We start from the raw sequence: 25,302 nt of genomic DNA, 5'->3' as shown, positions 1-25,302 counted from the left end.
TATTGGTTTTAAGAACGAAACAATAATATAAAAAACACAAGAGAAAAAAATAAACATTGAATGTTAACACAATTATTATAAAATAAATAATACAACTGTTTGTGTTTTTTTGCAGTGTATGAAAGAATCTGTGAAAACAAATTGGAATATAATGTTTACAGTCCAACTTTTGACATAACCCCCATATAAAGGTTCCGCACAATTTTAGGTATATATTGTAGTCAAATTTTCCCACCGAAGTTTCTGGTTCTTGGAGTGTGAAATATGAACTTCACCAAAAATGTTAATTCATATTTTAATATAGTCCCCGTCTAAAGGTCCTGACCGAATTAACTTATTTTGCATACCCACTAGGGTTATGACTTCTGCAACCTCGCATCCCAATATCATATTTTTATGAAATATATAAGAAATAATGGTATGTTTAAATGTGCCACTTTTTATTGTTTACATAAAGCTACAAGCGAAAAAATAGAAACAAATCAATTTGCAAATTCCAAATTAGTGCATTACAAAATTAGCCATGCCATTCCATTTTTCGGTAAAGGCAATAACATCACTGATTTCACTTGTGGCCGACAATTTCATGGCTACGGCGAATTTACTCCATACATCACGATTTGCCTGACGTGTTGATGACTGAAAAGTAACCGGCTGTCGACCTCGAACGGGATAGCCACTAAGAATGCAGGCTACATCATCCGCACCCAAACTCGATTCATATAGACCACGATCATCAATGGGCAATACCTGAAAATTATCATTACCATTAAAAAGTCTTCAATATCTTCCCATTGAGGACATGATCTTACCTGATCCACCTGTTGATCCATACTTACCGCCAATACCCATTCTCTGACTTCTTCGTGAAGATCAGGATCATTTTTCAAATGAATTTCTTCGGGTATTGGCACCGAACTGGGAAAATCGGTTGCAGCCAAATCGCTGTGATCCACTAAATTGCCCGTACCATCTTCAATGGCCTCACAAACATCCAAATAGTGATTAAGTATAATAAAGGCCTCCGCCTCACGTCCTGCATTGCGTAAATCCATTCCCGCTTCATAGAATGCCTTATCTACGGGAATGATATCGGTGTAACGTAACAGGGCAATGGATATTCGCAGTGCTATGGGCTGTAGTGCCTGTACATGACGGCAGGCACTGCGTGCGCAGTAATAATGCGCAATAAGTAGATATTTTTCTATATTTTCCGATATTGAAGCCTGCGAATAATCTGATGATTTTAGAGCCTGTAATGAAGAGATAATTAATACCGATATTATGCAAATATTTGGTTAAAGTTGTCTTCGGATTTTAGGTATTTTGAATATAAAATTTTCAAACGAAATATTCGTCCACCCAGACTCCAGAAAGCATATATGCGACATGTAGACCAGTATTAACCCATTTTTGGTCATGGTCGTATTACTCCATCGAATTGGCAGTAATTTGACATTCAGGGTTCCTGCAGGTTGAAAACATAGTTGCAAAAAATTATCGATATGGGTCCACTTTATAACATAGCCCCCATATAAAGGACCCGTCCCAGTTTTAATATTTTGAAAGTTTATGAAGGTTATGGCACAGGCCCCGCTTTCTAAGTCGTTTTATGCATGTCCGTCCACTTGTCTGTTGATATAAAATTGTAAACAAAGTACAGGTCAAATTTATGATCCTCTTTGGATGGAATATGGCACAACTCACTTATTTGGCCCAAGAATGGACCCTATTAAAATTGGAGAAAATCGGTTAAGATTTAGATAAAGGTATATATTTTCGTTCGATTTTATGTAAGTGGTGCGCAGCGTACCGAATTAAGTACAGATTGATGTATGTGGAGTTCTGTTTAAATCGGCTCAGATTAAGATATAGCTCAAATATATATTCTAGTCCGATTTTACGTAAATGGTGCACAAAAGTCCCTATATTTATTCCAATTTACACAACATTTTGCATCGGGTCAGATTTACATGAAGAAGGGTATCGGGTCAAAAAATAAGCATGCATATATTGATAAACCTGACTTTTATGTGAACAATAACAAAATTTGTATTCTATAGCGTATATATTTATGTGAAAAATAATATATACAAAATTTGTATGTGGGAGTTACACTTATATTTACAGCGTATATATTTATTTTGCAACTCTCTTCCACACTATATCGCTATATTTCCTGTTATGGGCAAGGACAACGCCTATAATTTTCGGTGATGATCAGATAATAATTTTGGGATGACGGGGACCGAAAACTTATTTTTTGTGTTTTTTTCGAGTTGATCTATAGCCCCACGGTGAAGGGAATATGGACGACTAATTAGTAGGAAAATATGTCAGTGTAAGGAAGAGGTGCTGTTGACCTCTAATCGTGCAAGAGGGTGCAACTATCACGAAATATTGCCCAGGCTCGGAATAAAAATCCGCAGAAAGTTAGAGTTCCGTGGTTGTTGTTGTAGCAGCTTGTACTGCTGTGTATTTTTCTATTTTCTTTATCCTGGTTCTGCCTCTAACTCCAAGTTCAGGAAGGCTGCGACCTGTATTGGTTGAAGATGGGGTTAGGTGAGTGGGTTTGGCTGGGCAGTTGAACAGATATAGCGTGTCATGTGGTCCGTTACCACATGCCGGGCAGACATTGTCGACCCCTCCATCAATTCGTGCCCAATATGAATTGAGGCGGCTACACCATCCAGATCTCAGTTGTGCCAAGACCACTCTAGTTTGTCGAGGCAGCTGCTGCTCTTCTGCAGCTATCAAAGGCGGATGGTCTCCGAGGATGGTATTCGCACGATATTCTTGAACTGCTTCCTCAACTGCGTCCGTGTGAATACTATTAATCCTGCTTGATAGGCCTGTTGATCTAGAGGCTCCCTTTTGTACCTCTGGACCTATCTCTCCAGATCATGGAGATCCTTCCTGACATGCCTGCGTGGTGGGTGCCTATCCATTAGATAGCGGTTTGGATGGCTGCTCCTATAACACCCAAGCAGTTATTGCATCGACAATTGGTCCAATAGAACAATAGAGTTCCGTGGTAGTTGTGTTGGGTATCGTAGGCTCGGCCCCGCTGGACTATACTGCTCCGCCCACTGGCTCTAGTTATTTGTATACGTGGTAACTATTTTTAATTTCATTTATATGTATTCCAATAATTCCACCTATATATCGTTTGGGCTTTAGTCCTTATTTCCTATATAATTTTGTTACCCAACTTTCGCCCACTACTCACCTGCAATAGACGATAAAGAAAATCTCGCAATTTTCTCCAGACACCATCTGAACATGACTCTTCACGTAGTGCAAAACAATCCAGGGCAATTCTAGTGTAAATATTAAAATTTGCTTCCAATGGAGGAGCACCATAATTCATATACAGATCAAGAGCAGAAACACTATCACCCTCTCGAATAAGCTGGGCAGCATAGAGTGCGACATATTTATGCAGTACTGCTGAGCTTATTTGTTTGGCTTTATCCAAACATCTCTGCCACTGGCCTTGTTCAGCCAGCATATCTAAGGCACTAATAATATCTAGAAAGAACCAAATAAAAACCACTTAGTTAGCATAAACAGGGGTTTGATACGATACGCATACCTATATCTGCCAATTGTTCCACATTACCCTCACTTTTGAGACGAGTTTTCTGTTGATGCTCGACATAAGCCATCAACTCCGGATCCAGTTCCTTTGCTAAACGTCTAGCCTTCGACCATTGTTCTGCTTTAATGAAAACATCTACGGCCTCTTTGGGCATTTCCGCAGCCAAATATAACTGAGCTGCCGGACCGATTTGTTTGATTTGCAATAGACGTGGACCCAATTGATTAGCAATATCTATGGCATCCTTTCCTTCCAAAAATTGATTGCATATCTCGGCCGCCCGCAGCAATGCTCTTTCCACCGTCGTTGCGTCTTCGGCATTTGTATTGTCGATTAGCATAAGACATTCTGCAGCTTTACGAAAATCTTCTTTTTTGGCAAACTCAGCTGCCCTTTGAAGATAGGCACGCGAATCATTTGCTTGGGCGCCACCTGAACTGCTGCTGCCACCATTACGACGTAATTCCTGAGCTTCCAGACGTCGCAAGTCGTTCAACGCATTCGGCAAGTGATCTTCTGCAATGCGAATGGCTTCGTCAAACATTCCCTCATTTTTATAGCACTCTATAATAAGATCCGGACGATGAGCTCGGAGCATAAGATCTTCATAGTCAGAAAAATTTCGAGTTTCCAAAGCTGCATTGGCTTGGCTGATAAGAATTTCTGTCACTGCTTCGGGTAAATGGTTCTCTGCCACATTTAGTGCCGCAGACCAATCACCAGCATGGGTGTACATTAGTATTGCCTCCCTGGGTTTATTGGCTTTAATGAACTCAGCCTCGGCTAATTCAAATTTACCCTCATCTTCCAGGGACATTGCTATTTTGAGATGGACTTCATCGGTAGATTTACCCGCAAAACGACAAAGATCCATGGCAAAATCAAATTGACCCGAATCGCAGGCGAAGCCAACTGCAGTGTCCAATAAAGCCAACTTGTTGAGAAGGCGTACCGCACTTTCTACAGGCATTGATTTGGCCCACATATAAGCTACTTGATTACTGGCCCCATCCGTCCCCTTTTGTTTGGCTACCCGATAGCCATCTTCCCAGCGGCCAGCTGTACAATACATGTGGACCACCGATTTCCAATCTCCTGCGGCCAGATAATGAACTTCGGCATTCTTAAATTTACCCTTCGATTCCAAAGTGCGACCTAGATGTTGATGGGTACTCTCAAGCAGATCTTTGTGATAACGTTCTACCAGACGTATCATGGAATCGTATAGTTCGCGACGCTTATACATAGCTATGGCCAGATCTGGTTCATTGACTGCTAAAAGGACCTTTTCAGCATCTCGATATTTGCCCTGTTCCTCTAGACCGCCAGCTAAGTTAACGAAAAGATCACGCATCTCCTCGGCTTTAAGGTATTTTTCGCCAATTGCGTAGGCCCTTTCCCATTTGCCGTGACGATTCAGTAGCTCAATAGCTTCTTTGAATAAGTTGGCACGAACCAAAAGATCCTCGGCGCCATCAATATCCCCGGCAAATGCTAAATGTTTTGATAAATCCAATGCGTAACGTTGAATCTCCTCCGGTTCATCTAGAACCTTGGCTATTTGCACAGCTTTACGCCACTGTTTGGCACCGACAGCTGCTTCCAAGGCCTTTTGTGTGGCACCAGCTTCAATGTAATGGTTTATGGAGGCATCGAGTTGTTTGCGTGATACCAGCCAATCACCCCATTCTTCTTCCAAGGAGGTAACTTCATCGGGCGCCAACTGACGCGCCAAATCTAAAGCACGAGCAAAAGCCCCACCTTTACGGTATAAAGTTAGGGCGGCCTCTGGGCGTGACAGGCGGTAGGCAATGTCACCAGCCATTTCGAAAAGTTCTATTGTAAATGATAAATTTTAGGTAGGAGTGCAGAAGTGGAATGCCCACGTACTTACCCGAATTAACTAAACCCTCCGTGACTTTCATCATCAGCGAATGATCATCCATTAAATGGGGAGTTTTCAGGGCCAATCTGGCAGCCCTAGCCGGTTTATTGGCCTTCAAAAACAATGTCATGGCCTTTTCTACTTCGCCCTGTTCTTCCAATACCTGGCCGGCTTTCTCCTCTTGGCCCGTTGTCAAAAGAAACGACATTTGATTTTCCTTGAGTTGTGCCAGACCCAGGTAGCCTCGCCGTTCGGCTAAGCTCACTGCCTCATCCCACATTCTTAATTTCTTGTACATTTCCAAGGCAGCTTCCATATCGCCCTGTTCCAAATATATTCGCTCCGCTGTCCTTAGATCCGATGAAAGTAGCGCCAATTTTGCTCGAACTTCCGGACATTGTATACCTGGAGATCCGGTGGATTCTTCGAATTTATCCGCCTCTTCTATCATTTCGTTTAAATAATACGCTTTTGAGACGTTACCCAGAGCTGCGTAACAACGTTGAGCCACACGCAGGTTACCATCTTCCATTGAGATTATGGCCAAATTATGCCACATAGCTTTGGCTGCCGGTTTATCGCCCAATGTTTCGAGGAAGTGAACGGCTCGTCCAAAATCGCTGTCATTAACTGCGGTGCCAAATTCCACTAAGCCTTCGTCTAATTGATAGGTGTGCTCGGTGGGTCCTTCGTGCGAAACTACTATGGTACGGCCCTGTTTTAAACGAAAAAATGAAACGTTTTATTTGTTAAAAAGCGATAAGTTCGGCCGAGTTCTTTGATGCAGGCACTTCCAGCTGTAGAGATGAAGAAGAGAAACCTAGTGACAGATACAGACAGCGTGTTGAGGATCTCGAAGGAGTGTTATGTAAAGCTCTGGTATTAAATAGTAACGGCGAAGTAGATACCCCAGAACCAATGAGAGATGGCAGTATAGATTGTAAAGCATCTAGACAAGATGGTATCAGAGTAGGAATTAATCGGTTGAAGAATAATAAAGCAGCCGAACTATTAAAGACTGGTGGTCAATTTGGCTTGGATAATGCATGTCCAATGATTGGAACCCCAGCATCCTATGTCTCGTGAAAACTAAAAACGAAAACTAGTCGATAAAGTGCTAGCCAGCGTGCTCTGTGAGTGACTGAAGCCAATGGTCCATGATATTATTGGCTTCAAACCTGTCAAATCCACTATAGACCAAATTTTCACACTGCACCAGATCCTTGAAAGGAAAACACATTGATACATTCCAGCTATTCGTTGACTATAAAGCAGCATTCGACGGCCCAATTCGCTCAGATGTGTTTAAAGTCATGTCTTCGTTCGGCTTTATTGCAAAATTAATACGGTTTTGCAGGATAACCTTAACTGGTACAAGGTCAGCAGTTAAAGTCGGGAAGGACCTCTCGGAGCCCTTCAATGTCGAATATGGATTGAGAAAAGGTGGCAGTTTGTCGTGTGACCTTTCTAATATCCTGCTGGAAACAAATGAAAATTGCAAGCGGCAACAGCAACCTTTGAACGAATTGAAAAGTAGTCTGCCAAATTGGGACTGGCGAAAGGAATTAACGCGCAAGATGTCAAGTAGACTCGGACCAACTGCGGAAGTTGAAAACTACAGCTGCGAAGTAGTGAACGATTTTATATACCTCTGTACCATCATAAACAAATATAATAACATCAGCTTTGAAATGCGGAGGAGAATATTGTTGGTCAACATATGCTACTATGGTCTGAGTTAACAACTTAAAAATTAGGCTACCTCTTGCCAGACCAAATTCACACTCGGCGTCGAATGAGCCATGAGCAGTACCATTTATTCTGGGACACTGCAGGTCTTTGAGAACAATATTTGTAAAAATCCGCGCTTATGGCTTAGCAGGTCTTTGAACAAATATATACATATTTAAAAATCCGCCCATTTATCTAAGAAGATCCTTGTGAGAAATTGTTTAAATTTAATTTACCCTTATCCCTTATTCCTTGAGAAATAAAATTATTTAAAATTCCACAAATGCAATACTCACCCCCTCACGTATGACTTCCACAACTTCACCACGTATGGCCATCAAGGTCAAATGTTCTGGCAAATCAATGTTATACCAAATGGCCAGATTATTATTGCTTTGAGCAACAACGACATCGCTTTGCGGTACCCATTGTACGAAAGAAATATTGTTGAGGAGTGTCTGCTTTTTGCCCGTATAAATATCGATTAGTATGAGACGCATTTTCTTGTCACGAAAGAGAAGCTTATGGGCAGTTTCACTCAATTCTATCCAATCGATTTTTGTTTCATGATTTACCTGGCCAATAACCATTTGGCTAATTAAGTCCACGACACAGATTGTCTTGGCATCCAAAAGGAAGGCCAACTTTTTGTTGTTCCTAGAATAAATAAATATTTTTACAATTATTTAATTATAATAAAGTTCATAATGTCCTACCTTGTATTGCCACGTTCATTTAGGCGCACCGAGATCACATGCGGATTAACAAATTCGGTGCGCACCGAACCCAAAATTTGTTGTTCACCATATTCGACAAGACTCAGTTCGCCCACATTGAATATTAGACAAACTGTGGGATTTTCAAAATAGAAACGTTCATGGCGTCCCGATGCCGACCATGGCACTTCACTGACCAGATTACGTGTCAGATCACAGAGTATAAGTGATTCTTCGGTGCGTGCCACTAGAAAATTATCTTTTCCCATTATGCGGACGTCATCGATTTCCAGGCCCAATTGAGATTCGATAGTCATTTGTTCGTCAGGTTCTTGTAGGGAACGTACCAGCAATTGACTTGGTGCAACAAAAATCAGCTCAAATTTATCCTGCCAAATGGTACGTTTAAGAACCGATTCAAATACGATTACGGCGCCGGTAACGCTGGACATGGCTAATCTGTAATAATTTGAAAGGAAAAATAATTAACTTAAAATTTGTTAGAAATAATGGATTTAAATTTGTTTAAATTTGTTGGTGGAAGATATGTCTAACCATGGAACATTTTTTTCTTTTGTTACTCCGCATGGGAGCAGAGGGCTTCTACAAAGCATCGCCATCTTATTCGATTAGTCCTTCTGTAAGTTTCGGTAATCAGCTTATTGTTTTTATTTTAGGTATGTAGATGATTGGTCTGCTGCAGCCTGTCTCAGATCAAGGCTGTCATCTATCGTTGTCTAGGAACTATGCTTCCTTATATTTTGTCGTATCCTCATGTATTGATGTTGAAATCGAAGTTGGCTATTAGAATGTTAGCGGGGCTTCGGATATATTTCATCTGGAGAGGCATAGAGCCAATTTTAATTCAAATGCTAAATTGCACCCTCTTCGGCAGGAAATTTATAGTGGGAGTTATATCAAAACATGGAATTTCATGGAGAATTTGTTCCGAAGTAGTTTTTTGTCATTTGAAAACCCGAAATGACCCCGATTCCATAAGGAACTGAACATATCGTTCAGTTGCTGAAAGACAGACATAACTCAAAAAAAAGACGAGTTTGCAGAAATGCCTTTTAAGTTTTCAATTTACATAGACATTACATAGAACAGAGGAAATTCTATAGTGTCTCAATCAGAGTGTGTAATAGATATCCATATGAATTTTTTACACAACGTGAGGCCTATTATAGCGAACAATCGTGTATCATTGAGTTATTTTTGAGTTATGCCTGTCTTGCAGCAAATGAGCGATATGACCTTAACAATATGAGGGCAGTTCGGAGAACGCATTCTGTATATACAGGAAAAACATAAAAAAGTTGTGTTTTGGAAACTTCCATCTCTGTTATGAACACATGTTAACGTTAGTTTCGATCTGGCAACTTCTTCATATACAGGTGGCAACTTCTTTTTGAACAGGTGTTCAAAAAAGACGCATCCGCAATTTTTATACCCTTCAACACACTGTGGTACAGGGTATTATGTCTTTGTGCACCTGTTTGTAACAGGCAAAAGGAAACGAGATAGACCCATAGTTCCTTTTGAGAATATGCATAGAATCACTTCCGTCGGCCCGTTTGTCCGTCTGTTGGTGTTAAATTGTAAACAAAGTACAGGTCGCATTTATAATCCGATTTGGATGAAATTTGGTACAGCTCATTTGTTTGGCCCAAGGACGAACCCTATTGAAATTGGGAAAAATCGGTTCAGATTTAGATATAACTCCCATATATATTTTTCGACCGATTTAAGTTAATGGTGCACCAAAGACCCTATATATCTTTCGATTTGCACGAAATTTGGCATAACGTACTGAATTGAGCCTAGAGTGATGTCTGCCATGTTTCGTGAAAATCGGTCCAGTTTTAGATATAGCTTCCATATATAGTTTCGTCCGATTTCATGTAAATGGTGCACCAAAGTCCCTATATACCCTTCGATTTGCACGAAATGTGGCATAACGTACTGAATTGAACCTAGAGTGATGTCTATCAAGTTTCGTGAAAATCGGTCAAGATATAGATATAGCTCCATTATATATTTTGGTTCGATTTAATCAATATATGGCTGATAGGAACAAAACGTACTGAAATTAGTACAACCTAACCTGTGACAAGTTTCGTTGAAATCGGTTCATATTTAAATATAGCTTTCATATATATGTTCGGTTTTATATTTAAATATAGCTTTCATATATATGTAGAATCGCAAATATAGCCGATTTTGTTTGAAGTAAATTGTATCAAACGGTTTATGGATCACATATTTTATTTCATCCAATTTCATGTTAATATAGTGGTGAAGGGTATCATATAGTCGGCCCCGTCCAAATTTACTACTTCCCTTACTGGTTTACAATGAAAGCATGTATTTCTAATTTTTCCATTGTAAAAAATTGGGGATGCGTCATTTTTGAACACCTGTTTCTATATGAAGGAGTTAGCAGATCGAAACTAAATTTAACATGTGTTCATAACAGATAACTTTTTTCGGGTTTTCCTGTTTATACCGCGCTTTTTGTGTTAGGCTAAGTACTTTCCGAACTGACCTCGTACTTAAAAATAGGACGGTTTTTTATGCAATCACTTAAGAATCCGACATTTCATACGCAACAACCTAATATTTTGTAAACCCAGTTCAGTTTTTAAAATTCTCTTTTAACATATAAATTCTAATATTTTGTAAAATTATGCTGTATATCAATCTCATCGATACAATTTAGAACTTCGTAATATGCTAACAAATATTTACTTAACAATACAATGCTACATACCTTGCACCATCACGTCGCCATAGTAAACAGGTAACGGTATAAAAGAAATTGATGTCTTTTGTGGCACTTTCACTCCATGCCGACAGTCGAGGACTCCATGTAAATATGCGTATGCGATCGAAACTGCCAAAGGCCACCGCTTGGCCGTTGGGACTGCAGGCAGCCACCGTAAATTCACGTTCGCCTTCGGTGCGCGAGTAATCAAATGTACGAACCTGACGTCCCTAAAGTGTTTTGTTACAAAATATATTAGTTTATTAAAAACACATACATACATTCATACACACTCATAAAAATAAATAATATACGATTTTATTACTTGTTTATGACCATCTTGAAGGAGTGTCATCCTCTGATTGCTAATCAATTTGCAAGTGACACATCCTCCTCTTCTCGTCTGCCATTACATAGATACATACCATTGTATCATAGAAAACAATACGTTGATCACATCCACCCACACAAAATCCACCCTGAGGCCAGGCCAATGCAAATGGTGGCACAGGATGTTGAATTATGCGTCCCGACGGTTCATTGCTGTCATCCACCAAAAAGAATCGAATAATGGTGCCATCATTGTGGCCGGATAAAAAAGCCGTTCCTCTTGTATTCGGCGCTAATGATATACAGATACTGTCGGCTCCGTACAGACTTTGTGATTTATTCGTTTTACAGTGCAATGCACGAACTTTGCCATCGTCAAGACCTAGGTTTGGGATAGATGAAGTGGATTAGAAGGAGTGAAAAGTAAGCAATGGTGTTATATTTCGGCTTGAAAACTCATTTAAAAGGGGGATATAGAAGGTCAGAATATTCTATAAAAATTGTCGCCATTGTCGTCTCAAAATAGACCAAAACTCGAAAATCAGCCTAAACGCCGAAAATCTTAAAAATAACAAAACTCATTATAGGGTTAAACCCGATATTATTCCAAGTGTGTACCAATTTTTCCCACTAAATGTCGTTTTAGAAGGAAGAACAAAAATATTCTCCATCCTGCTATAACCCCGTTTTAAATGAAATGTCAATTTACATTTAAAGGAATATCAGAGTCAAATTTGAACACCGTTCTTCTTTACTCTTTTATAATAAAACAAGCCAACTTAACATGCTAATCCTGAAGTCCTCTTATGTGTTTCCCCCTTAATTAGCATTTTGGTGTCTAATTTTGCTAATCAATTTTGACCAGCTCCTTTTTTAAATAATCTAAGGAAAAAAAACTTCTTCATTGATTTTTTTTTCATACCAGATCCATTTTCATAATTTGGCATTCCAAGATTTTTATAAAAAAACTCCTTTGCTGAATATTTTCAATATAGGTTTATGTTTTGACATAGGCTCCGGATTTTTTTGTATTTTAATGGTTCCGAATTCTTGGTGAGAAAAAATTTTTAGCAGAACATTTTAAATATAGGGCCATGTTTTATGAAGACTTAATTAAAATGTTCCCGCCCCATTTTATGTACTTTGATGGTCCCTAGGTCCATTTTCTAACCGAAGATATTGTAATGTTCCATTATGTGTTCTTGGCCCGAAAATTTTAAATCCACGTTCAATTAACGTTTTGACAACACTGCCATATAATGCAATACCACATCTTCGGTATGTTAAGGTTCGCTGGCTCCTTTTCTAACCCAAAATAAATAAAGGAGTTTAACATAAAATCTAATCCTATTCCATTTGAAGTATTCTGATAGTCTCAAGGGGGAAACACATACGAGGATTCAGGCCTGGCCTGTTAAGTTGGCTTTTTATGAAATGTCAATTTAGAAAGGAATATCAAGGAATATTTTTCCCCCTTCAGATCCATTTTCCAATTCAAAAGCCAAAAATTTGGCTATTGGTGAGGAAAAAGCTTCACGCCAAAATTTATTATGTTATACCCTACACAACTATGTTGTCAACGTATTATGTCGTCCCAAAGACCCACCTTTTAGAATACCGATCGTCACTATCTGAGTCGTCATAGTCATGTGTGTCAGTCCATTTTATTTTTAAATGAAGCAAATTTTTACATATAAGATGGATTCTGACCAGTGAAGATTCGATCCGAAACGACCCGAGTCACACTCGGCCAACGTGTAAAAGCAGCCTATTGTGTAAAAGCAATAGGGGTGATACAACAACCACAACTGTTTATAACTTTACAACACAGTGGTACAGAGTATTATGTCTTTGTGCATATGTTTGTAACAGGCAAAAGGAAACGATATAGATATGTCCGACCGTCCGTCTGTCCATGTATTCATGTAAACAAAGTACAGGTCGTATTTATGACCCGATTTGGATGGAATTCGGCACAGCTCACTTATTTGGCCCAACGACGAACCTTATTGAAATTGGGAAAATCGGTTCAGACATAGATATAGCTCCCATATATATTTTCGTCTGATTTACTGTAAATGCTGCACCAAAGCCGCTATATTTCTTTCGATTTGCACGAAATATGGCATAGCGTACTGATTTGTATCTAGAACGATGTGTGTTAAGTTTCCTGAAAATCGGTTCAGATTTACATATACCTCCCATACATACTTTCGTCCGATTTTTAGTAAATAGTGCACCAAAGAGATACAATTAGGTCGATTGACAAAAAAATGTTGCACAACCTACTGAATTTTGTATAGGTCAAGTCAAGTTTTGGTGAAATCGGTTCAGATTTAGATGTAGGTCCCATATATATTTTCATCCGTTTTTATGTAAATGTTGCTCCAAAGACGTTGGAACGATTGGAACATGTTTCAGGTTTTGGTGAAAATGGTTCAGATTTAGATGTATATCCCATATATATTTTCGTGCGATTTTAGGTGAATGGTGCACCAAGGAGCCAAATTGTGGCTATATATATATATATATATATATATTTGTTTCAAATCGATTTACATAAAATTGTCCATTGCAACGAACGAATGACATGTTTATGGAGTCATCTAAGTCAGTTTACATTTAGATAAAGAACACATATTTTAGTTCATCCAATTTCATGTTAATGGTCCTTAAAAAATGCGACGTCCGTTAGGATGCATCTGTTTAATATATCCATAGTTGTAAAGGGTATCATATAGTCGGCCCCGTCCCACTTTACTACTTTCCTTACTGGTTTTGGTATTATTTTAGGGGATCAAATGGAACAAACACTTTATTTTTGTCTGCATTTCTGGTCGCTCCGCAATTATGTCTCGAACATCGGAAAAATTTTCGTAGAGAAAGGCATGAAGGTAAGCATTTAGCGAGTCAAAAGCTTGATTTTGATATTCCTTTATAAATTGACATCTCACACAAAGCCAACTTAAAAGGCCAGGCCAGAATCCTCGTATGCGTTTCCCTCCTACATACTTAAAATTTACCGAGTCATATGCATTCTGATATTGTTTAGTATTACCATTACCACACTAGAGGACGGTGATGCCATGAGGTTCAGGTTTTGGCCACGGAGGACGCATATAATAATGAATTAGACCGAAAACTTTATTTGTCAACTAATACGAATATCTGTCATGATATTTAGCGTGTCAAATAATGCCACAGAGGAGCTGTTGACTTGTGTTAATTGTGTGTGGTCGGGTCCGTCTGACTATAATGCTCCAATGACTGAATTTTACATAACCTTATTTATTTATTTAGAGGATAAAAAGCCTCCTGTCAGAAAATAAAACGATCCTACCCGATTTTAAGTATTTTAAATGTCCAACTCATGGTGGAGTGTATGAATATTTTGAGGTGGGACTAACGGAATGACAAAATTAATATATCCTCCAACTTCGTAGTAGCTGCCATCCATTTCAAATCACAATGTCAACATGGGAGTAATTAGATTTGTAGCCCATAGCCTCAACAACATTGTGTATCTTCTCATTAAAGAGCAATTAAGATTTTCATCATTAATATCCTGTTCACTGTACACTGTGTGTTTCTGTATGTGTGTGTGTGTGAGTGAATTTGTGGCACAACATAGCTCACATCAACACTTACTCTTTCATTAATTAATGTATGTATATATGTATGTATGTACTCGTATGTCTTTTAAAAGAAATTTACGAACTAAAACACTGGCATTCATCCATGTGATAACAGTTTTCCTTTCGAAAAGTTCGCATGGAGTTCTGCTTGCTCAACGTCCCATTATGCATGGTGTTTATTTAATTATTTAATTAATTGGAATAATTAAAGTCATAAACACATAATAAAATTTTATTAAACAGAATGCCGAAGACGTAGTTGTAGCACCATCATCATCGACACTTGAGAGATGCAGCAAATGTGCAAATATTTAATGAAATTTGCTCTTTAGTCTGTATTTATTTATCAATATGTTTTTGTTTTAGTTCGTGGCTGAAGTTGGGAATATATATTTATATTGAGTAGGAAGGATGTTAGTGTGTGTTATCAAATATTAATATACCACAATCTGGGAATTTAATTAATATGTAACTTTTAATAAAATGCTAAATTGTACCCAACGTATGGTCAATATTTTTAGCAGTACTTTTGTATAATATGTAGGCTATATTAAATTGTGTACGAACAGATGGTAAGCGGGCGTATTTTTATACCCTTCACCACACTGTGGTACAGGGTATTATGTCTTTGTGCATATGTTTGTAACAGGCAAAAATAATCAAGATAGACCCATGGTTGCTTTTGAGAATATGCATAGAATCACTTTCTGAGTCGATTTATGAATGTCCGTCTGTCCGTCCGTCCATGTATTTTTGTTAACAAAGTACAGGTCGCATTTATGATCCGATTAGGATGAAATTTGGCACAGGTCACTTAATTGGCCCAAGGACGAACCCTATTGAAATTGGAGAAAATCGGTCCACGTTTAGGCATAGCTCCCATATAAGGGTATAGCCCCTCAATTTTCGGTATTTTGAGGTTATTTAGCACGTTTTTTAACTGAATTCGCTGAAATTTGGTACTTTGAGTTCTTATTGGGTAGCAAATCTCCCTACTAAAAATTATAAATATAGGTCCATTTTTTCGGATAGTCCCCATATAAGGGTACCCCCAATTTTCGGTATTTTGGGGGTTTTGATCGCATTTTTGGACCGAATTCGCTGAAATTTGGTACTTTCAGTTCTTATTGGGTAGCAAATTTCCCTACTAAAAATTATAAATATAGGTCAATTTTTTCGGATAGTCCCCATATAAGGGTACACACAATTTTCGGTATTTTGGGGTTCTTGAGGTCGTTTTATAACTGAATTCTCTGAAATTTTGTACATTGGGTTCTTATTGGGTACCAAATTACTCCACTAAAAATTATAAATATAAGTCCAGTTTTTCTGGTAGTCCCCATATAACGGTACCCCCAAATTTTTGGTATTTTGGGGGTTCTGATCGTATTTTTCGACCGAATTGACTGTAATTTAGTAAGTCGAGTCCTTATTAGGTAGCAAATCTCTCCACTATAAATTATAAATATAGGTCAATTTATTCGGGTAACCCCTATATAAGGGTACCCCCCAATTTTCGGTATTTTGGGGTTCTTGAGCGCGTTTTTCAACCAAATTCTTTGTAATTTGGTTTTTTTTTCATAAATTCTTTGTAATTTGGTTTTTTATACCTTCACCACACTGTGGTACAGGGTATTATGTCTTTGTGCATATGTTTGTAACAGGCAAAAGGAATCAAGATAGACCCATGGTTCCTTTTGAGAATATGCATATAATCACTTTTTAAACCGTCCGTCCGTCCGTCTGTCTGTTCATGCTAAATTGTAAACAAAGTACAGGTCGCATTTGCATACGTCACTTATTTGGCCCAAGGACGAACCCTATTGAAATTGGGAAAAATCGGTTCAGATTTAGATATAGCTCCCATATATATTTTCGTCCGATTTAGGGTAAATGGTGCACCAAAGTCCCTATATATCTTTCGATTTGCACGAAATTTGGCACAGCGTACTTAATTAAGCCTAGAATGGTGTGTGCTAAGTTTCATAAAAATCGGTTCAGATTTATATATAGCTCCCATATAAATGTTCGTCCGATTTAAGGTAAATGGTACACCAATGTCCCTAAATATCTTTCGATTTGCACGAAATTTGGCACAGCGTACTGAATTAAGTCTAGAATGATGTGTGCTAAGTTTCGTGAAAATCGGTTCAGATTTAGATATAACTCCCATATATATTTTCGTCCGATTTAAGGAAAATGGTGTACCAAAGTCTCTGTATACCTTTCGATTTCCACGAAATTTGGTACAGCGTACTGAATAAAGTCTAGAATGATGTGTGTTAAGTTTCGTGAAAATCAAAAATGCGACGTCTGTTAAGATTCAGCTGTTGAATTTACCCAAAGTGGTGAAGGGTATCATATAGTCGGCCCCGTCCGACTTTACCACTTTCCTTACTGGTTTATGGCTGGATCTTACAAAAATTAACAAAAAATAATTAAACAAAATACAATAAAAAAGTGAAAAAAGCATTAAGTTGGGCCGGGCCTAACTTTGGATACACTTCGCTATAGGTACAAAGCCATAGAAACCATAAAGTCTCGACAAAATGCATTTTGACAAAATAGTTTATGAAAAAATATCCAGGGGGAAACAGGCATAAAAGAGGCATGTTAAGAATAAAAAACTGCCGATTCGCGATAATGTTTGTTTGTATTTTATAAGCTGGCGATAAAGCACTTAAAACGTTTAATATTGTTCGCTCTGTTGGAAATTGTTTAAGTATAGATTGTCGTATCTTTATACTGAAAGGTACTTGAAATGAATATATAGGAAACATACCAAAAAGTGGACCTATATCGACAATTCTATAAACCGAAAAACCAAATACAAATTTCAGCCATTTTTATACCCTGCACCATAGTATGGAGGGTATATTAATTTTGTCATTCCGTTTGTATCTTATTAATTTCCGACTATAAAGTATATATATTCTTGAAAAAATGAATATATAGTCTGAAAATCACGCTATCTTCTGAAGGAATTGAGATAGGGTGCCGAAATTTTGCATATGTTTGTCTTTTGGCTGCAGGCAGGTCAAGTTCGAAAATGGGATATATCGGCCCACGTTTAGCCATAGCTCCCATATAACAGTACCTCCCAAATTTCGGTAAAAACCAAAAATACAAATTTCAGCCATTTTTATACCCTGCACCATAGTATGGAGGGTATATTAGTATTCTGAGTTCTTAATAGGTACCAAAACTCTCCACAACAAATTATAAATATAGGTTCATTTTTTCGGATAGCCCCCATATAAGGTTACCCCCAATTTTCGGTATTATGGGGTTCTTGAGCTCGTTTTTCAACCGAATTCGCTGCAATTTGATATTTTGTAGTCGTATATGGTAACAAATCTCCCTACCAAAATTTTTTAATATTCGCCCCCTTTTTGGGGTCGTCCCCATATAACCCCCTTTTTATACCCTCCACCATACTATGGAGGGTATATTAATTTTGTCATTCCGTTTGTAACTCACCGAAATATTCATTTCCGACCCTATAAAGTATATATATTCTTGATCAGGGTAAAATTCTATGACGATCTAGCCATGCCCGTCCGTCTGTTGTAATCACGCTATCTTCCGAAGGAATTGAGATAGGGTGCTGAAATTTTGCATAGGATTGTCTTTTGTCTGCATGCAGGTCAAGTTGGAAGATGGGATATATCGGTCCACGTTTAGACATAGCTCCCATATAAGGGTACACCCAAATTTTCGGAATTTTGGGGTTCTTGAGCGCGTTTTTCAACCGAATTCGCTGAAATTTGGTACATTGGGTTCTTATTGGGTACTAAATATCGCCACAAAAAATTATAAATATAGGTCCACTTTTTCTGGTAGCCCCCATATAACTCCACTAAAAATTAAATATATAAGTCAATTTTTTTCTGTTAGCCCCCATATAAAGGTACCTCCAAATTTCGGCATTTGGAGGTTCTTGAGCGCGTTTTTCAACCGAAATCACTGAAATTTGGTATTTTGTAGCCGTATATGGAAACAAATCTCCCTACTAAAAATTATTTATAGTCAACCCCTTTTAGGCGTAGTCCCCATATAACCCCATTTTTATATTAATATAATTATCTGTTTTTTCCGCGTTTTGGGTTTGGTTCTAACACTCTGTTGTAATCATTTCACCTGCGAAGGATATCGAGATAAAAGCCCCTGTGTGGGTGGTACCAGAAGGAGTGGACCGATGTTCCCCATCTTCGAACTTGAACTAAGTTTGGAAGATGGCCAAAGTTTGGATAAAATCGAAATTTTCTGAAACAAATTTGATCCAAAGAAACATGGATCTAGAACCGTTTTAACCGCGTCAAAGTGTATATGCCCTCATTATACATAAATCTGAGAGAATAATTGTCCATTAAAAATTTCTGAAATTTGTTTTATAGTTTACATTGTGTTTTATATAACCGGTTTGTGGAAATGTCGATATAGGTCCACTTTTTGGTATTTTCCCTATATTTTTATTTCAAGTACCAGTCAGTACATCTATGGTGGAGGGTATCCAAAGTTCGGCTTGGCCGAACTTAACGCTTTTTCACTTGTTAATGGTAATTTTTCCTAAAATCTGAAAGCCGCAAAACGTGGACCGATATTGATAATGCATGTTAGAGTGGCAAATGCCTATAAAATCCTCAAACTACTGCAATTTACAGTGTAAAGTTGTATGATTTACAAGTTCGAACTCAATATTTTAGTTTTGTATATACATAAATACTTTCCTTCATGAGGTATCATTATATTGGGAAATGCCGAAATGCTGGCCGATATGTTTCATCATCGTCAGGTTCCAGTTTTTTCACGTTATCCTTAGAAGGCGGAATAATTACAACAGATTGCAAAATCGTCTCAGAATTCTATCAAAGACATAGAAATCATAAAGACTCGTCAAAATGCATTTTGACAAAATAGGTTATGAAAAAATGTCCAGGGGGTATCAGGCATAACAGAGGCATGTTAAGAATAAAAAAAACGCCAATACGCGAAAATGTGTGTACAAAATGTAAATAAAATCAGAGATCTGCACATAATATATATTTTTAATTTATAAGCTTGCGATATAGCACTTAAAACGTTTAATAGTGTTCGCTCTGTTGTTATGATATCGTAATAACAGTGGAAAAGCCGTCTATAAAATTGTTGACGTATCGATTGCCCTATCTTTATACTTTTATGTCTCTGATTCTATACTTTGTAGGGTTAAAACTGACAATTTCGAGTAACGAATATCCCCATACTATAGTAGACAACCTTAACACACGGAAAAAATTAGACAACTATTTCAATACTATTATATGTATTGAAATAGTTGTCTAATTTTAATTACTCTCCATACTATGGTGCAGGGTAATAAAAAGGGGGACTACCCCTAGAAGGGGGCGAATATTATTGTTGTTACCATATATGACTAAAAATACCAAAATCGCGCTGAAGAACCCGAAAAAATGGGACTATATTTGTATTTTTTTGTGGAGAGTTTTGCTACAGCCATCTTAGTCGAAAAATTTGCTCAAAGCCACCAAAATAATGAAAATTGGGGGTACCGCTATGTGGGGGCTACCAGAAAAAGTGGACCAATATTTATAAGTTTTATTGGGGAAATTAAGTACCCAATATGAACCCAATGAACCAAATTTCAGCGAATTCGGTGGGAAAAGGCGCTCAAAAACGCCAAAATACCCAAAATTTATGATTACCCTTATATGGGGTCTACTCGAAAAAATTGAAATATATTCATAATTTTTAGAGGAGAAATTTGCTACCCAGAAACAACTCAAAGCAATAAATTACAGCCAATTCGGTGAGAAATACGACCAAAACCCCAAAAATACTGAAAATTAGAGTGTACCGTAATATGGGGGCTACCAGAAAAAGGGGAACCATTTTTATACCCTCCACCATAGTATGGAGGGTATATTAATTTTGTTTTTCAGTTTGTAACTCATCGTAATAATCATTTCCGACCCTATAAAGTATATATATTCTTGATCAGCGTAAAATTCTATGACGATATAGCCATGTCCGTCTGTCTGTTGTAATCACTCTAGCGTCTAAACGAGTTGAGATAGATCGCCAAAATTTTGCACAGTGTCGTCTTTAGTCTGCAGGCAGGTCAAGTTCGAAGATGGGATATATCGGTCCACGTTTAGGCATAGCTCCCATATAAGGGTGCCACCCAATTTTCCGTATTTTGGGGTTCTTGAGCGCGTTTTTCAACAGAATTCGCTGAAATTGGTATATTGAGTTGCTATTGGGTACTCAATCTCTCCACCAAAAATTGTACATATAGGTCCATTTTTTCTGGTAGCCCCCATATAACAATACCCTCAAATTTTCAGTATTTTGGGGGTTTTGATCGTAGTTTTCAACCGAATTGGCTGTAATTTAGTACTTTGAGTTCTTATTGGGTAGCAAATCTCTCCAATAAAAATTATAAATATAGGTCCATTTTTTCTGGCAGCCCCCATATAAGGGTACCCCCCAAATGTCGGTATTTTCGGGTTCTTGAGCGCGTTTTTCAGCCGAATGCGCTGAAATTTGGTACATTTGGTTCTTATTGGGTGCTAAATATCTCCACCAAAAATTATAAATATAGGTCCATTTTTTCTGGTAGTGTCGTCGGTATTTTGGGGTTCTTGAGCACGTTTTTCAACCGAATACGCTGAAATTTGGTATTTTGTAGTCGTATATGGTAACAAATTTCCCTACAAAAAATTATTAACATGCACCCCCTTTTTGGGGCAGTCCCCATATAACCCCCCATATAATCCCATATAATCGAGAAAAAAACTAGATCGTAAGGTTCGATAGTGAACTATTTATGAACTATTACCCGTATTTAGACCTAGCCCCTGTGTGGGAGGTACCAGAAGGAGTGGACCGATATTCCCCATCTTCGAACTTGAACTAAGTTTGGAAGAAATAATAAGATGGCCAAAGTTTGGATGAAATCAAAATTTTCTGGAACAAATTGGGTCCAAAGAAACATGGGGTCTAGAACCATTTTAACCGTGTCAAAGTGTATACACCCTAATTATCCATAAAGCTGAGGGTATAATTGTCCATTAGAAATTTCTGAAATTTGTTTTATAGTTTACATTGTGGTTTACATAACCGGTTTATGGATATGTCGATATAGGTCCACTTTTTGGTATTTTCCCTATATTTTCATTTCAAGCACCTGTCAGTATATCTATGGTGGAGGGTATCCAAAGTTCGGCTTGGCCGAACTTAACGCTTTTTCACTTGTTATAATTTTTGTGGAGAAATTTAGTTACCAATAAGAACCCAATTTACCGATTTTCAGCTAATTCGGTTGGAAAACGCGCTAAAGACCTCCAAAATACCGAAAATTGGGGGTTACCCTTAAATGGAGGCTATCCGAAAAAATTTACCTATATTCATAATTTGTTTGTGAAGAGATTTGGTACCTATTAAAAACTCAAAATACTAAATTACAGCCAATTCGGTGAAAAAATACGATCAAAACCCCAAAAATACTGAAAATTAGGAGGTACCGTTATATGGGGGCTACCAGAAAAAGTTCGCCTATATAAATAATTTTTATTGGAAAAAATTTTTACCCCATAATAACCCCATGTACCGAATTTGGTTGCAAATGCGCTCATGGACCCCAAAATACCGAAAATTGGGGGTTACCCTTATATGGCAGCTATGCCTAAACGTATACCGATAGAGCTCATCTTCGAACTTGACCAGCCTGCTGACAAAAGACTCTATGCAAAATTTTGGCGATCTATCTAAATTCCTTCAGAAATTGCCATTACAACAGACGGACGAACAGGGTAAAATTCTAGATCGTCTTAGAATTTTACCCTGATCAAGAATATATATATATATATATTAGAGGGTCGGGAATGAATATTTCGATGAGCTACAAACGGAATGACAAAATTTTTTTGCGACATATATATTCTCCCTACGGAATTACACACAGGTTTTATTACATTTTTTGGGAGGTACCAAATGGAGGGGTACGATGGTTCCCATTTTCGGACTTTATATTGGTTTGGTAAAAGTATTACAATTTGCAAAGCTTAGATCAAATCGAACATTCAATTCGCTTGATATTGGTTTAGTTCAAATCGATTTGTACGTTCGCTTGATATTATAACATAATTTTTCAGCTAAAATTTCACCATTTGTTGGGGGAGTTACCAGAAGTAGGGGATTTATTTTCTCCATCATTGAAATTGATCTATTTTTGAAGGAAATATTACAATGTTCAAAGTTTGAATTAAGCCGGCCGGTAGGTAGAAACATGTGCCTAAACCCATAAAAATATTATGTGCTACCGTTATATGGGGCTACCATGAAACATGGGCCAGCATTGATAATTTGTTCTGAGCAGCCAAAGTGAATCCAAAATACCAATGCGGGCTACCTTAAAAACTGGAAAAATATTGATCATTTTCAGTAGGAAGATTTTATACCCAATGAGAACTAAACGTAGAAGATCTTAGCTATTTAGGTTGAAAAACGGGATAAAATCCCCATAGTACCGAATATTAGGGTTTGATTACCATTATATGGGGTTATACCAAAACGTGAACCGATATACCCCATTTGTAATACCAACCATCCTAGGAGAAATAGCAATGTCAGTGCATTATTAAAAATTCTCATACATACCTGCAATAATGGCCCCCGATGATAACCATATTAAGGCTGTAACAGCTGCCGATTGTGGAAATTTATTGCAAATAACTTTTTTGTCCGTCCACGATTCACCCAATTTATAGACATAGACAATATTGTCACTTTGACCTACGGCCAATTTTGTCGAATCGGGACTGAATGCCAGTCCACGTACCACATACGATTGTTTGCCATTGGCCGGATTAGAAGGTTTGGTCGAGAATTTATCACGTCGTTCACCGGCGTCGTCGTACAATAGAATATGGCGATCAGCCGTGGCCACAGCTAACTTTTTGTGATTTGGTGACCAGGCAAGGCCAGCAATGCGATTTATGTGGTCCTAAAGTTGAAATATATTGTAAATCTTTTTTTATTATCAATTGAAAATTGTATAACATACCTGACCCTCTAGTATGGTTTTAAGATATTTTAGTTGCATGTTTTATTATGTTTCCTTTTATTTTATATTTTTTTTTCTTTTCTTTTCACCAGATAGAAATGCGAATGACGAAAATTGTAAGAAAGGACACCGTTGTCCTGTAGAAAGTTGACTAACTGTCATTTTTAAGTTACCATGGCAATACCAACCACCCTGGATAGTGACACCTGTTCCATTAACTAAACCAAGGGTTGTTGTTGGTATATTATTTGTAAACAACAATTGTGTCTTTGCTGAATTTTTGTAGCCACTTGCGTTATTCGATTTTTTTACGAAAGCTACAAAATAAACAATATCGACAAGTGCTTTTGAAATTCAACAAGTTGACGTCTATGATAATTACACTGTGCAACACAAAAAACAATTATCGAGAAATTGCAAAGAAATATGTTAGATGGGTTAAAAATGGAAGACACGTACGGGATATTTAAAGTTTACGTCGGTAGGTAACCCAAAAAGGCGTGGCAATATTTCCCATTTCAAAGACATTTGAAAATATTCGGTTATTAGACGTCAAAGTAGGACAAACATTAAAAAGAAAATATTAGCAAATTTTTTCAATGAAATTTCCTAGAACTTTTTTAAACAAATTGTATAAAATTAACATGAAACTTTATTTTTCGTGCAATGCGCTAAATAATGAAATATATAACGTCAAATTCACTATGAGTCTCAAAACAAACTACATTTTTAAATTCAATAGTTTTTTTAGAAATCTTAATATATAAAAGGCGTGTGTAGGCGTGAGATAAGGCTGGGTTTTTGGAAATTCGAACTATAAGGGTGCGATAACTTCTAAAATTTACCAAATATGGTACCCTTTGTACTCGAACGAGAAGAGCTGGAATTCTGAAATTTGGAATGTGGGTCACTGATGGGAAGTTAGAAAGATGTGCAAAAGGATTTTTAGAAATTCGTACCTTTTCTAAATGTATATATATTGAAATATATAGCTAAAATATTGACATTTTATATGGAATACTATACTTTAGTTGAGTGTATAGAGATGAAATCCTGAAAATCGGAATTATGACTACTATTGGAGTAAAAGATCTAAAAAATGGTACTAAATTTGGTGCATGTTGGATTCAAGTGAACAGAATGAGCTGGAGCCTTCGAATTGTGAATTAAAATGACGGTTAGAGTGAAGGATTGAGGTAGTTTAGGAAATTCGTATATATATTGAACATATATAGCTAAAATATTGACATTTGTCATTATGTGTGCTAAATTTGGTACAATTTAGATTTAGATTAAAAGCTTAAAGTTCGAATGAAAGTTACAGAACTACGGTTGTATGGGCATTTCCTACTTATGGATATTAAATGGTACTAAATATGGTACAATTCGTTTTGCGTGAGTGGGAATCCTAAAATTTTGAATTAAAATAAAGGTTGGGGTGTAGAATGAGACAGTGTTAGATATTCGAACTCATTCAATATGTGGAATTGAGGATGTTTTAGAAACTCGTACTTACGTCTACGAAAACTGTTTTAAATTCGGTACAATTTGGATGTTGGTGAACGGATAG

The 25,302-nt window shown here is 37.4% G+C and overlaps 1 protein-coding gene across 1 annotated transcript; it reads right to left on the bottom strand.

Moving 5' to 3' along the window:
- Positions 1–501: 501 nt before the first annotated feature.
- LOC133335828 (intraflagellar transport protein 172 homolog) lies at positions 502–23,771 on the bottom strand. Its single transcript, XM_061544126.1, has 11 exons — positions 23,733–23,771; positions 23,327–23,672; positions 11,126–11,412; positions 10,707–10,930; positions 7,934–8,392; positions 7,514–7,874; positions 5,496–6,201; positions 3,596–5,437; positions 3,230–3,531; positions 813–1,253; positions 502–750 (listed from the first exon to the last, which is right to left on the bottom strand). Exons 1-11 carry the CDS (start codon positions 23,769–23,771, stop codon positions 502–504), a joined length of 5,256 nt encoding a protein of 1,751 aa, XP_061400110.1.
- Between the last annotated feature and the right edge of the window lie 1,531 nt (positions 23,772–25,302).

This window comes from Musca vetustissima, unplaced genomic scaffold (genome assembly GCF_032173495.1).
Source record: "Musca vetustissima isolate MV318-11 ecotype Yass unplaced genomic scaffold, APGP_CSIRO_Mvet_v1 utg20865, whole genome shotgun sequence".
In the NCBI taxonomy this organism is placed as follows: Eukaryota; Metazoa; Arthropoda; class Insecta; order Diptera; family Muscidae; genus Musca; species Musca vetustissima.
Note: the sequence above shows the minus strand (reverse complement) of the source record. Positions and strands in the feature narration are given on the sequence as shown.

What these genes read in the sequence shown, in the direction of transcription:
- LOC133335828 (XM_061544126.1), bottom strand. Translation starts at nt 23,771, where the DNA reads ATGCAACTAAAATATCTTAAAACCATACTAGAGGGTCAG. An exon ending in TTGTTTTCTATGATACAATG is followed by an intron (nt 10,931 to 11,125) that starts GTATGTATCTAT and finishes AAAACACTTTAG; the next exon opens with GGACGTCAGGTTCGTACATT. An exon ending in TGGCGACGTGATGGTGCAAG is followed by an intron (nt 8,393 to 10,706) that starts GTATGTAGCATT and finishes AAATTATTACAG; the next exon opens with ATTAGCCATGTCCAGCGTTA.